This window comes from Vicia villosa, linkage group LG1, assembly GCF_029867415.1.
Source record: "Vicia villosa cultivar HV-30 ecotype Madison, WI linkage group LG1, Vvil1.0, whole genome shotgun sequence".
Taxonomy (NCBI): Eukaryota; Viridiplantae; Streptophyta; class Magnoliopsida; order Fabales; family Fabaceae; genus Vicia; species Vicia villosa.
The window spans coordinates 156803243-156818663 of NC_081180.1; the positions used below are offsets into that span (position 1 = coordinate 156803243).

Genomic DNA, 15421 nt, shown 5'->3' on the forward strand with positions numbered 1-15421 from the left:
TTTTATTTTATGCTCTAGGATAGTCCCTTCATCATCTTTCCCCTTATTAGATTTTCAAAATCTTCTCTCTTTTTCCAAAACCTTCTTATGTTTGCAATCTCTTAAAAAATATTTCTTAAAAAACATCTTTTTCCCTTAGTGGCTTTTTTTTTTAAAAGTTTATACACGATTAATTGTTGTGGTGAGTTGTGATACCCCACAATCTTGATATTGATTGATATGACGAAACCTTTTCCATTTGAGAGAGCTAGTGGCATACTTGTTGATATTATCCAAGTTGGAGCCCTTCTTTCATTTGTGATGCAAAGGATCTATTTGTTCTCATGTTTAAGATCAATGACCGAGTGTTCTCTCCTATGATGATAAAATGTTTAATCCGTTAAAAAATCTTCCCTCTAAGTGGAACTACATTAGCTTTGACTTCTCCATTGCACCGAGAAGGTATGTAGGCACAAGATGTAATGTCTTACCGATCTTGTTTTAAAAATCAAACAAACCCTTTCTTTTGCATACAATATCTTTTTTAAACACATATTTTTAAAAAGGTTCCTGTGGAGTACCACAAATATGAGAGGGGGCTTAAAACATTCCCCTTGTATAATCAACACCCGTACCTAAAATATCTTTTTGTTGTTTTTGTTTCAAAAACTTCTTTTTGGGTTTATTTCGCTCTTTTCCCATTTCCTTTGGAAACAATAAAGCGCAATGGCGAATTTAACTGAAATAACAAGTCAAGTCAATCCAATGGCTTTGATCTCAAATTTTCCTACCGCTACACTAGGTAAAATTTATCCCAGGCCACACTCACTAACATCAAAATGACCTTGGAAGGTGATCCTTCAGACATGGCACAGATGCTAGCCATGATTGATGAGTTGCGCCAGCAAAATGACACACTACAGGATAATGTTCACCATCTACAACTCCAAACTCAGGCGGACCCTCCTCTAGAGGACGAGCCTCTGGATACCTAACCCTTGTCTCGTGAGATTTAGGAAGATGTAGTTCCTAAAAACATCCGGGCACCGTCGCTCGCCACCTATGACGGTAAAACCGATCCACATGAGCACACCATCGCCATTAACAATCAAATGGCGGTAATAGGGCCTACTGAATCCCTGAAGTGAAAAATGATGGCCGACACGTTCAAAGATGTAGCCTTGAGATGGTACATGAGCCTACCCCGAAAATCCATCTTGAGTTACCAGGATCTTACCAAAAAAGTATTACAACACTTCTCGGCCATCAGGAGCCGAAAAGTCTCCACGACAACATTATTCACAGTTCGACAAGGGCAATCTGAGTCCCTTAGAGAGTACTTTGCACGATTCAACGAGGAAAATATCAAAGTTTCCCACCCCAATCAGGAGCTGTTCACCAGAGCCTTTTTGCATGGCCTCTATGCTGAACAATTCAATGAATCACTGGCCCAAACACCAGTTTCCAACATGGATGAGATTATTACCTGGGCCGGGTGCTATATAAAAGGAGAGGAAAGTAACCAGGAGAAGAGATCTCGGGATTCCTCTAAAAAGTGAAAAGTTCAAGAAAAGAATCCCGGGAAGAAGCATGATCAACAACAATCTATACCCCAGGAAAGGTAAGAAGATAGACCCCCTAGAAGCCGAATAGGCGACCACTAGAGCGAGAGGGAAATCACACCTCGCTAAACACTAAAATGGGTGACATATACCAGGAGGTGAACCACTTAAACCTCATCCCGTACCCTCCTAAGCTAAAGAAGGCTAAGGTTGTGCTTGAGAAGAACTCTGGGGCCTGGTGTAGCTATCATCGCCTCTGAGGACATACTACTGACGATTGTAAACAACTCAAGAAGGATATTGAGATCCTTATCCAGAGAGGGCACCTATCTGCCTATGTGAAAGATGTCTGAAAGAGAAACCCTGATAGAAAGGAGTCTGATCAAGAAGGATCCTCAGTTGGCAAAAAAGGTAAGGAAGCCGAGAAAGCAAATGAAGTAAGGGCAACCCATCACAACCTTAAAACCATAGCAGGTAGTTTTGCAGGTGGTGGGGAAACAAGTTCATCGCGTAAAAAGTATGCCCGCTGTGATGCACATTTCTGAGACTATGGTACATGAAGGTGAGTAAGATCTAGATCCAGTCGGCTTCTTTAAGCGAGACACCATGGGAACCATGCCTCACTAGGATAACCCAATGGTGGTCAAGATTTAGATACGTGACTGGACGGTCAAGCGAGTCTTGGTGGATTTTGGGAGTTCTGCTGATGTACTTTACTGGGAAGCCTTCCGAGGAAAGGAGTTCGATATCGCCGAGCTGCTACCTTTCAGAGGAACCTTAGTCGACTTCGCTGGGGAACAAGTACAAATCATGGGACACTTACCCGTTCTTACCACCTTCGGGAGCGGCGAAAATGCAAAAATATCAAAGTTAGGTACCTGGCAGTGAATTCAACATCACCTTATAACCCCATCATCGACAGACCATCTTTCAATGCCCTAGCAGTGAACTTATCAATGTTGTACCTGACGATGAAGTACCCGCTCAGAGTTGGTCAGGTAGGAATTGTTAAAGGGGATTAAGGGCTAAAAAAGAAGTGTTACAAAGATAATTTGAAGCTGAACAAGAAGACACAACCACAGACCGCTGAAAAAAGCAAAATGGACACAGTCAATCTGATGAATATGGACCCCAGGGTGAATCCTCTTGAGGAAAGTTTGTCTCCCTGTGAGGGAACCAAAAAGATCCAGATCGGTGACGATCCATTAGAAATAACCTACTTGGGAGTTAATCTCGACCCCGAGGAGGAATCCGAGATAGTAGTAGTCTTAAGAGAGAATGTTGATTTGTTTGCATGGAAACCCTCAGACATGCCCGGTATTGACCCAAATATCATATGCCACAATCTGGCGCTTGATCTGGGTAAGAATCCGGTATCACAGAGAAAACGAAAAGGAGGTGACGAAAAAAGAAAAGCCATCGCCGAGGAGGTCAGAAAGCTGTCGGAGGCTAAGTTCATCAAAGAAATCAAATCCTACGCGGTTATCCAATGTAGTCATGGTTAAGAAGAAATATGGTAAGTGGAGGATATGTGTTGACTTCACTGACCTGAATATAGCCTACCCAACGGATCCATATCCCCTAACTCCCATAGACCGGCTAATAGATGAATAATTTGGGTACCGCCTCCTCAATTTCATGGAAGCGTATTCCGGCTACAATCTGATTTTTATGAATCCGACTGATGCATGAAATAAACTCTTTATTCATAGATTAGACGAAATACAAAGCTCGAATTCAAGAAAACAATGTAATTACACATTATACTGCTTAGTTGTGGCGCTTAAAGTCTTTCGAGTTAAGGTAGTGAAGCCAATCTTCATCTAACTCGGAGTCTGAATCATGCTCTTTAGTAGCACCTTTTTCCTTCAAAGACTCTGACCTAGTCTTCATAGTTTGACTTCTCTTAGAATGAGAAACTACTTCAGGAGATCCTTTCTTCTTCACAGCACACGACTTTGACACTTCAGAGGGTGATTTTGCCTTTGGGGTTGGGGTTGTCTATCGCTAAAAAAGAAAGAGAGGTCTTGGAAACAAAAGAACCTAAGCCTTCCCTTTTATAATAAAAATGGGAAGCAGGTTTTAGCATAGGTAATATCAAAATGCATTAAATGTCTAAAAATTTATGGGAAATAGTGCACACATAAATCCAATCTCGGGTCGATCTATGGTTACCTACTCGGATAAAGTGTTAACTGTAAATAAATTTGTAAGACAAATGAATTGGCAAAAGATCCATAAAAGCAGAAAATTAAAAATCCTAAGAAGGGTTGTGTTTGGATTACATAAGGGCGAATTCAAAAGGAGGACATAGCCGGAAGCTTTATCCCCCGCGACCTTCAAACTCTTTTCCAGCTTGGATATCTTATCCAAATGGAGCTTCTGGTCTTTCTCAAGATCATGGGTTTTTCTTGTATGGTCATCCCCGACGTCAAAGAGATCCCGGGCCAGAACCATACTCCTCATGAGATAGGAGCTGAGGATCTGGAAGAGTTCTTGAGGACCCACCAATTTAGCTCTTTTGACATCTCCGTTAGCATTCAGATGGTCATATGCATATTTAACTCCATCAAAATCATTTGACCAGAACCTGAACTCCCCAGAATTACCACAATTACTCTCACATTGGCCTCGCATCAGGGCAAGAACGTCCAAGTCTTTTTGACAGGCATCCTCGTTCATAATAGTTTGAGCCTTCTTTGGAGTAGGTTGGTGAAGTTCCTCGGGTATGTCTCGAGCAGACACTTCTTGCTCAGGAAGTGCCACTAACGAGGCCTTAGATCTGGTAATTTTCTTACGCTTTGTGGTCCGGGTATCAAGATCAGAGAGATATGACTTGTTCTCAGACGGTCTGCGGTGCCTCTTCGGGCAGCACGGGCCGCGGCCAAAACTTTCCTTTTCCCGATAAGAGACAAATCAGTCATTTTGTTTGCATAAAAGAAAATCATATGGATTAGAAATACATAAAAGGACAAAAAACTCTATACATCCGATAAAAGGGTCATTACCAAGGAAAATAAGGAGTTTCTTGTCGAGAATGGGAAGCAAAGATTTAATTTTCATTATACAGAAAGAATCTAGAACTTTCAGACAGCTACGTTCCACTTCGCTCAAATTCTTATGCGAAAAACCATATATAAGGACAAGGTCTTTGGTCCAATAGAAGGGAAGGCGAGAATGACCGTCAGCGGTATAGAGGACTTGTGGACAAGTCCGAATGCCTTTCACTCTCACGAACTTACCCTCATAGTCCTTGTAATTGCTGGTGTAAGCTATCAGGAAGCTTCTAGAGGGAATGTCGCTTATCTGGATCGAACTGCTTTTCTCCAAGCCATTCACTTCAAAAAAGGAGAAAAACAAGCCTATGTTGGGTACAATTGAGATAGCCTCGCAAACCCACTGAAAGGCCTTTATAGATACCCAATTATTAGGACGAAGTTATAAGGTGCCACGTTCACAGTTTTAATGATGTCTACTTCAAAATCCATGAAGGGGATCTTAACATCAAATGTCTCTATTACACTTGAATAGAAATAGAACAAGTCATCCTTAGAGCTCGGAGGATATAGGGTACAAACTCTCTCTCTCTCTCTCTCTCTCTCTCTCTCTCTCTCTCTCTCTCTCTCTCTCTCTCTCCTGGTCTACAGGGTTCCAATACTACATCGTCTTCATCCCCATAAAACCCATCATTGCTAGTGCCTAAATACTCGCGAGACACACGACCTTGCATTCATGGTGGCACGTTGCAACGACTATAAAAGCATCCGAGATTGTTCCATACTCGGGGGATTGTTCCATACTCAGGATTCTCATAAGGCCACGACTTGGAACGAATACTGTGTAAATAGACATTTGTACAAGACAACCAAGAACTATTCCTAAGCGGTGTCGTGTATGCTAGTCAGTCAGTGAGGTATAGCCGAGTACCAGCAGAGGCCGCGTACCAAGGGGAACACAAAGAGTCATGATGAAGCCCGGACGTAACGCCTAGCTGTTACATACATGTTGTAATACGGTGAACTGACTTTATTTGAAATGTGCGGATAACAAGAGTCGCCACCGACTTTTATTTTATCCAATTAGGAAAGGCTAAAAGAACAGGAAAATACATTTGAAAGATTTTGAGTTCGGGGGGTAAGTTATACAAAGGGAAGGTGTGAGGCACCCTTTGTATCCATGGTTATCCATGGGCTCTTAATTGCTTAGCTCACTTTTGAATTGTTTGAAATGTTTGAAAAGGAGGTGTGAAAAGTAAAAACTTTGAAGAAGAACTTTAGCTTGTAAATAAGCGTAGTCTTTTGAAAGTATTTAAAAATGAGTGGGAAAAGATTTTGAAGTTTCGAATTTGAATTTGAATATGAGCAAGCATTTAATAGCAACTACCCTAAGTTTAAAAAAACGTTCTTTTAGCTTTTCAGGTGAAAGGATCTATCCATACCATAAGAGGGCAAGAAGTCTTTCAATTGGATGTTTAAGGGTCATCGAGGTTTATCATTCGCCACAAGACTGTCCCTTGCCATAAAGAGGGCAGGTAGTCTAAGGGAAGGATATAATAGTCATTTTATATCTTTAGGCATCATGCGAGGATACCTTAGCAATTGGGACAATTATTCTTTATAAGGCATCTTCGAGGGAGTTTCAATAACTTTAAGGAAACATTGCTTTAGGTATCCTCGGAATCGAAGGACTTTGACTATTTAGCATACTAAGAGGCAACAGGTTTATAAGGCAACAGGCAACAAGAGGGATTACCCTAAAGGTGTGTGTGTGGCACAATCACGTGGTTCAGTTCGAATATTTAATCTTGTAATTAGTGATCTAATTTAGTTTAAGGCTTGCACTCCCTAGGATTACTAACCACAGCAGAAAAATAAAGGCAGAATGAAAATCCTACGCTATTACAGTGAACACCTGCGGGGATGGGGAATTAAAACGCAAAGAATAAGAAGGAACAATAATTAATCAAAAAATCTTGAATGTCCTGATCTTCCTTGAACTTCGATTGACCCTGAAAATTAAAATAAAAATAATAGGGGAGTTAGTGTAGGAGGGACTCATTGACTATTGAAGCAAACTCTATTTTGGGAAAAAGGCAAAATAAAATTAAAATGATGTTAAATAGAAACTTAGCTTTTTTTGGTATGGCGGGGCGTGTGGCTGAAAGATCTTTGAATAACCCTGAAAATTAGGCACAAAGAAGAGAAACGTTAGTGCATTAAAGATCCATGAATTATAGGTACAAACCCTAATAGAATAAATAAATGGGATTGAACAAACCCTAAAAGGTATGAAATCGAAAGTTTGATCAGATAGATAAGCCAAAATAAAATTTAATAGTTATAGGGTTAAATCTAATATTTTAATTAATTAAGCATATAAACAACTAAATTGAATTGGCCTCTATGGGGATCGAACCCATGACTGTTTGGTTACCAACAGTCTCTCCTTGCCAAATGTACTACGCTGCATTAATTGTTAAGAGAACAAACTAAATTCAATAAATTTCAAAAACATTACTAAATGGGAAAAGGTCAAAAAGATGACGCGCGTGGGGCCCAAACAGAGTAGACCAGCGAATCAGAGAGGAGAGAGAGATGGGCGTTGTTTGACTGGCCAACCACAATGCAAGGAAACGCCACGCGTGATGGTCCATGTTTCCACGTCACTGTTCATCTTCTTCACCAAGGTTTCCTGCGGATTCTCCCAGAGATTCAGCTGCGACTTTTCCTGCGAATAAACCTTCGAATCTAAAAACCTATAAAAACAACATTAACAAAAACAAAGGACGACCCAGATCTATGTAAAATCCCCTCCTGAATCCATTGGTGAGGTCCGTTTGGTCTAAAAACGCTTGTAGAGGTGAACCCGATTGCCTATAGTCGTTATGCCCTAATCATGGTGAACTTGTATTCAGGCGTGAAAGTAATGATTTATAGGTTCCAATCTCCTCTAAACATCATCACAAACACATTAGTAACACTAAGTCATACCAAGACTTGATAATACTTGAAAAATGAAAAGATCAAGATCAAGAAACATGAATAATATGAACAATATGAATGAATGTTTCTCATGCTTTACATCTTGGCCATGGATGCAAACTTACTCTTTTTTACCTTAGGAATAGAATGAGACCTTTGGAACGAATTGAAAGCGGCTGTAATGAGAGATGCAACTTTCACCTATTCTTGAATATTTTCTCTCTTGGAAACCCTTGTGTTTTTCCTCCTCTATGAAGCTGAGATTGTTGTGTCTTTATATGTGATGGATTAGGGTTGGATATATGGACACAAATCATGTGATTGATGCGAGAAATTTTGAGAAAAATATTTGAATGAGATTCGCACCAAATCTTGCTATTTTGGATGCTTCTCTAATTCTTGCATTTTTTCCACGTATGCATGATGATTTGAATCTGAATAATAATTGAGATTATTCCATATCATCTTCTATTATTTAAATTTTGATTTTATTTGATTTAGTTTGATTTAATTTGAATAAAATCAAAGATAAATGAAATAATATCATAAGATAAATAATATTTGTCAATTAAAGCTTCATGCATTTCTCAAATTTTGCCCAACTTCGACAAGACATATCTCCCTCATTATTTATTGTATGAAGATGTTCTAGGACTTTTTGGAAAGCCCAAGATGTCCTCTAAAATCTACTTTGGAACATATTTTTCATTTGGAGAATTTATCTTGATGATATCGCTCCTGACAAAAAACAGCCTTTTGCGATCCTCTAGAAGGACCTGTAATGTTTTGGCTCATATCTCTTATGCGGAAGCATTTCTTGACCTTGGGCCCAAAATCAAAGTTGTAGAGAATCAAATTTCCTTGAGAATGAGCTTCGGTTAAGGAATTTATGATAAAGTATGAGAGAGTTATGGTCAGTCAAAGATGGGTTGACTTTCAGTTCAAAACCCTAATTTAGAAACTTGTCCTTTTGATGATTTCTGAGCTTTCCTTGATGATTCACGATCAAACCTTGATCAAATGATGAATGACACTTCAAAATGATAATTTTGACCAAAAATCAGAAGTTTTGACTGTGATTTGACCACAGTTGACTTTTAGGTCAAACTAGTCGACTGTTGACCATTTGAGCTGTTGATTGATCAATCTTGTGAATCAAGGCTTGAAACTTGGCATGAGGATTATTTGAATCATATGAGAGGCCATGGAGTCCATTTGAGGTATTAGAAGTTGATTTTACTTTGAGAAATCCAAAACCCTAGTTTGGAGGCTGTTGTTTAGGAGAGAGACTGCATGCTTCCTTCTTGTATATCTTTGAGCATTTGAAAGTCAGATGGACTGAAATATGGATAAATATGTTGGGCAAATTTTGGGGTATGACACATGCTAACTATAACCTATGATTGAATGTGTCATCAATGATCTCGTATTAAAGACAAAGCCAACATCTGTAATGAAGGAAGTCCAAAAGACACCTCTTTAATGAGGTTCTAAAGGCCTAATAAGCTATAAAAAGGGGCTCCCGCCAGAGGGATAAGTAAGACACTCCTCTTGGAACAAAGTGTATCATACACTGCATCTAAATCCCTAAAGCTACACATAAAGATCATCTTGTTTGCCGCTTACCTTACCTTTAAGGGAAAGCTCGTCTTACATAGAGTTTTTACACAATAACAATATATATATATATATATATATATATATATATATATATATATATATATATATATATATATATATATATATATTTGTGTGTGTGAGTAAGAAAGAAATAACAAAAAAAACATCATACTTTTAGCAAGATTATAAGTTTGAAAAAATTAAAGGAGTATGTGTTGACCCCAAGATATCATGTGTCGACCCACAAATGTTATGTGTCAACCTGAGAGCTTTGTGTGTTGACACATAGAAGGAAACAACTTTTAATTTTAAAAAACCTTCAGTATGTGTCGACTTCAAGATTGCAGGAGTAGATCTCAACATGTTGTGTGTTGACCTAATAGACTTATGTGTTGACACATAAAAGGTAGAGATTTTTTTTTATAAAACTTTCAGCATGTATTGAACTATGAAAATCCTGGTATTACAAACTCGGATGTCAATCCTGATGTCAAGACATCTGATCTGTTATTAATGTAGCACACATGTTTAGCATACATAACCATATTATAAGTTTTACATGGTTCTATATAGGAGCAACTAACACTTCTGAACCTGATGTTATAGACAAAGTCATAACATTCAAAACTGAACAAACAATGCAGAAGCTAAATAACATAGTTAATTGTTAACCCAGTTTGGTCTAACTACCTACTCTGGGGGCTACCAAGCTAGGAAGAAGATTCCACTATCAGTAGTACTATTTTATATAAACAACCTCTGGTTTACAGATAAAAAACCTCTGGTTTACCTAGTCACTACCCAATGCAATCTCTATCTCAAAACTCCATCCAAGATAAGAAAACCTCTGCTCACTCCCTGGTGATACCTAACTGTTACAACCCTGCAACAACTATTTACACAATTAACAATGAACACATACTTGATCTGCTTCACAACTTCAATCAAGCTTACAATACTTAACTCTTACCTACAGGTTTCGAGTGAGGACAATCACTTCTCTAACCTATAGGTTTCGAGAAGGACAAGGCAGACATCCCACAACCTGGGTGGTCTACCTATAGAAACCCTAATGATTACATTGTTAAAACCGGGTTTTCTCTATATCTAACTAGGTTACAAAAGTTTCCTATTTATAACCTGATCCCAATTGGACTTGGGCTTACAAATTGTAGCACCCTTGCTGTTACAAATATGCAGAAAATATTCTGCTACAAATAAGGTCTTTCAATCCTGAGTTTCTTAAATTAGAAACTGTTGAATCCAATCTTCTGATCTGATTCTTCCTGAATCTTCAAATCTTTTAATCTGATTCTTCAATTATTTTTTTGACCTTTAAATATGTGCCACATAGGATTACATAATATTCACATAGAATATTCTGTATCTATTAAGTACAAACTGAATCTTACTTCCAGTTCTGCAGGCGCGATGTCATGACATTCCATCTAACATCTTGCTTGTACCTGTTTTGTTCTTTATAATCTTGCAAGATTCACATTAGTATTATGTTTTACTGCTATTATGTTTTAACCAAATATATGAAGGATAGAAAAACACTTAGAAAGGGGGGGGGGTTTGAATAAGTGTAGCTTTAAAACTTGTAAGATAAAAACTATTTGCACAATGATTTTTATCCTGGTTCGTTGTTAACTAAACTACTCCAGTCCACCCCCTTGGATTGATTTACCTCACATGAGGATTTAATCCACTAATCACACGAGATTACAATGGTTTTCCACTTAGACAACTGCTAAGTCTTCTAGAGTATACTGATCACAACCTGATCACTCTAGGAACAATCTGCTTAGATACCGTCTAAGACTTTCTAGAGTATACTGATCAACAACCTGATCACTCTAGTTCTTACAACTTAATGTAAAACAATTTCTTTTAAGAGTTACAATGATTCTTATAAAGCTATTATCACAACTGTGATTTTCTCTTAAGTTTAATCTTAATCTCACTAAGATATGACAACAGCAATGTAGTGAGTTTGATGATGAAGTTTTGAGAGCTTTTGAATTTGATAGCATTTCTGTATAATGCGCAAGTATTGTATTGAGCTTCTAATCAGAACTTCATATTTATAGGCGCTTGAGAAGATGACCGTTGGGAGCATTTAATGCTTTGCGTAATCCGTACAGCATTGCATTTAATGTTTCACTCTTTTGTCAACTACCTCGAGCCTTGCTTTCGCTGTGTCTACTGACGTTGCCTTTAATAGCTTCTAACATTCCTTTTGTCTGTCAGCGTAGCCTGCCAGTCTAGTACATGATTCTGATCTGATGTTTGTGTTAACAACGTTTGAATATCATCAAAGTCAAACAGCTTGGTGCAGAGCATCTTCTTGTCTTCGGACCTTGAAGTGCTTCTGAGCGTGATACCATGAGAATTTCAGTGCTTCTGCTTCTGATCTGAAGTTCTTCTGATGCTTCCATAGATCCATGTTCTGATTCTGCTTGACCATCTTCTGATGTCTTGCCAGACCATGTTCTGATGTTGCATGCTGAACCTTCTGAGTCAGTGCTTCTTGCGCTGATTTTGTGCATACCCTTTATATAATTCCTGAAATGGAAATTGCATAGTATTAGAGTACCACATTATCTCATGCAAAATTCAAATGCTTGTTATCATCAAAACTAAGAATATTGATCAGAACAAATCTTGTTCTAACAATCTCCCCCTTTTTGATGATGACAAAAACATACATAAATGATATGAATTTGCAATCAGAATATCAGACGGCTAAAGACAATTACACAGCTATAGCATCAACTATCTACCCATTACTAAGATGTTGCCCAAACAGACTAAAATACCCTTCCTCCAAAAAAAACACACTACCAAAAGGATAGATTAGTAATTAACAAATTAAAAAACCAAGTTTGCCATTTGTGTGATTCTTATTGGACAACCTAGAAATATTTTGTACTATCAGCTTTTTCGTTTCACTTTTGTACTTTCATTCAAGTTTTTTATTTTCCCTCCCTACAATATACCCACTCCATTCTCTGCAGAACTTACATTCAGCTTTGGTAACCACACAACACAGAAGAACTTTAGGCGTTCAAAACTTAGTCTTTCTTCCTCCTTTCCCTGTTCATCGTTTGTTAACCAGCAGGTATGATTAGCACCCATTAATCTGTTTTTTTCTCATTTTCCTTTCGAGTACTCACGGACAACCCATTTTCGTTTTCTTTTTCTTTTTTATTTGTTGTTGTTGTTCCACTAAACACCACACGATTCTTAAGGCCGTTTAAGAGTGGAAAGAAAAGCATTGGGCGTTTTTGATTTTATTTGGGAGCCTCAGGAAGATGACTGTTTGTTGTCTCTTACATGGGCGTTTTTGATTTTATTTGTTGTCTCTTACAACTTTACCGATTATTTTCTGTTTAAAGTAGTGTTGTTTTTTTCAGACTTTGCATTTGTTAATATATTCTTTCCATCTTTTGTAGATAACATGTCAAGAGCTCCCATTTTCATTAAAGATCTTCTTAAGGGAAACCAGGTTTGGAAAATGCACGTTCGAGTTGTTGATATGTGGGTTGTTATTGAGAAAAATGGAGCAAAACACCTTGAAGCCGTTATTCAGGATGCAAAGGTTGAGTTTTTCCTATTTTTTTGTCCTTTGGTGAACATTTACTTTGCATTTGCCCATTTCTGTACATTGAAATCGATATGCGCTTATATAGTATGATGTTTTAATCATCATTTCGCAGGGTGATAGGATTCACGTCGTCACACGGGGAAAAGACTTACAAGATTGGGTTGAGGTTGTCAAGGAGCATGAGACTTACTACCTTTACAATGGAGAGCCAGTTGAGAACGATGGGCCTTTCAAGGTGTGTTTTAATCCACTCAAACTCATTTTCAGTGGAGGGACTACAATGACGAAGGTGGCAATACCTGAAATTCCTACTCACAGCTACAGTTTTATGCCTATTGGGAGCTTTCTCAATGGAGATTTCAAACATGACCACTTATATGGTACGATCTCGCTTTCACCGCATTAAGTTTCACCATAATTAAGTTTCATACATGGATCTTTCTATACTGTACCCTGCAGATGTTATTGGCGTATTACAAGATGTTTTGAAGACCCAGACTGGAGGTGGTGGTAGGAAATCTTGTGTCAATGTATCCATACGTGATGCCGAAGGCAACGTCATTGAGCTTGCCTTATGGGAAGATTACGGCAAACAGTTCATCAACTACACTACCCCTAACAACTTTGCTGGTCCTACTATAATTGTATTGACACATGCATGGTGCAAGCCAAACACAGGTTTTCCTACTATATGTTCATTTTCTTATTATATGTTCATTTTCTTATTATATGTTCATTTGCTGGGTCTGTAATTTATCATATTAACCATTGAGAACATATGCACATTTTGGTGGATTAGAATACCAAATAGCATAATCCAGAAACTATTCAAATCATTGGACAAACTCAAAATAGCTAAATTTCTCATTATGCTATGTATGTTTGTTAATTATGATGCATCTGTTTTTTTGGTATGTTAGTATTTACTTGATACACTATACATTTCAGTGTCGGGATTACCGTGTCTTTCCAACGCATGGAGCGGGTCTAAACTTCACATCAACATGGAACATCCACAAGTGGAAGAATTCAAAGCTAGGTAACAGCATCTTAATCTTAAACTAATAAAAAAATTTAAAGTTTATATTATGAATATATGTTTCACTAATTTGATGTTTAAATTTTAGTTTTGGTGCCAACTTACCTGCCCCATCCCAATCATTGACTGCTGATTCATCTGTTCAATCTGCTAACAATTTCTGGACGAAATTGTCCGAGGTGAAGAGTATCCGTGCGGTATCTGAATTCGGAAGGGTATGCCTACTTTTATATTATTGTATATTCATTCTATTTGGAATATAATCTAATTACAATGCAAACTCTAATTTCCTAAATCAACTGTGCTTTGTATACACTTTCACCCAATAGGACTGTTTTGCAACAACCATAGGGACTACCACTGGATTTAATCCCTCCAGGTTTGGATGGTATTTTGAATCTTCTGGAAATAACGATGCTGAACGCGTTACCAAGTGAGCTCCAAATCTTACCTTCCATTTAAGATTTAATCTTTCTATAGTTGCCTTGATTAAAAACTGATTTGAACCTTTTATTCATAGATTCAAACTTGAGGTGGAGGTGGAATATGATAACCATAAGGGAATCTTTGTTTTTTGGGATAAGGATTGTATCCCTTTTACTAAGTTGACTGCTCAGGAAATAAGAGAAATTATGAAGAAGGTGAGTCTACTAAGGAATTTGGGAGGTCTTATTTCATATCATTAATATAATTTTATATCATTAATATAATAATTCATGTGTATTATTTCTTGGTTGTTGACCATAGGCTGGAGAGGACAATCCTAAGATATGGCCTACTCACCTCGATGTTCTCTTGAATAGACAAATGGTCTTCCGTATCAAGTATCAATCACAATTCAGACGGTTCTCCATCGTGAAAATACTCAACGAGGATGGCCTTTACAAAAAGTTTGATGACTACCTCACACCAGTTGAAGTAAGCATCATCTTCTTAACGCATGTTTTTGGTCATTCTTAACACTTATTAGTTGTAAACAAATACCGTTTATGTTTTTATATAGGGAGATAATGCTGCTGTAATGGATGTGGAAACAGAGTCTCCAGCTCTTATACCAAATCAAGTATGTACATGCAGCCTTTCATTTTTTTGAATATTGACTATATTCAATATTATAAGGATGTATCCCAAAACATTGCTCCTTCGTAACAGATTTTATATGTTTCATGTAGCTCACACAAACTTGCGAACCGTCAATTGTTGCTGAACCAGATTCGATTGCTACACATACTGGGAGTCCTTCTGCAAGTTGCAGCAGTACTCCTGCCAAGAGGGATATTATGTCAACCTCAATTGACAACTTGATTCAGTTTGAAGAACTCACTCCTAAACAATCAGCCACTAAGGGAACCAAAGGAAAGAAGACCAAGCAATTCAAAAAGGATTAATATGGTGGGTTTATTTCAGCTATGAATCTCTTCTTATGGTGCTTAATCTAGCATATGAACCCTTTTGTAAGGATATCTAACAACTATTTTGTGCTCATTTTGTTGGCCAATTTCATCAAGAACTTGAAAATGCCATGTCTAATGTACTTTAACTCTTAAACTCATCGTTAAGATACTTTTGTAATGAATCTTAAATGTTTAAGTCCCCTATATTAACTACTGTTTTATTCCATCATATCAGC

At 37.7% G+C, this 15421-nt stretch overlaps 1 protein-coding gene across 1 annotated transcript; it reads left to right on the forward strand.

Annotated features, from left to right (window-relative positions):
* The first annotated feature begins 2641 nt into the window (after positions 1–2641).
* LOC131658043 (uncharacterized) lies at positions 2642–15179 on the forward strand. The gene is made up of 11 exons (XM_058927381.1): positions 2642–3032; positions 12601–12746; positions 12865–13132; positions 13212–13430; positions 13701–13791; positions 13880–14006; positions 14121–14224; positions 14312–14432; positions 14539–14709; positions 14795–14854; positions 14964–15179. Exons 1-11 carry the CDS (start codon positions 2642–2644, stop codon positions 15177–15179), a joined length of 1914 nt encoding a protein of 637 aa, XP_058783364.1.
* The last annotated feature ends 242 nt before the right edge of the window (positions 15180–15421 follow it).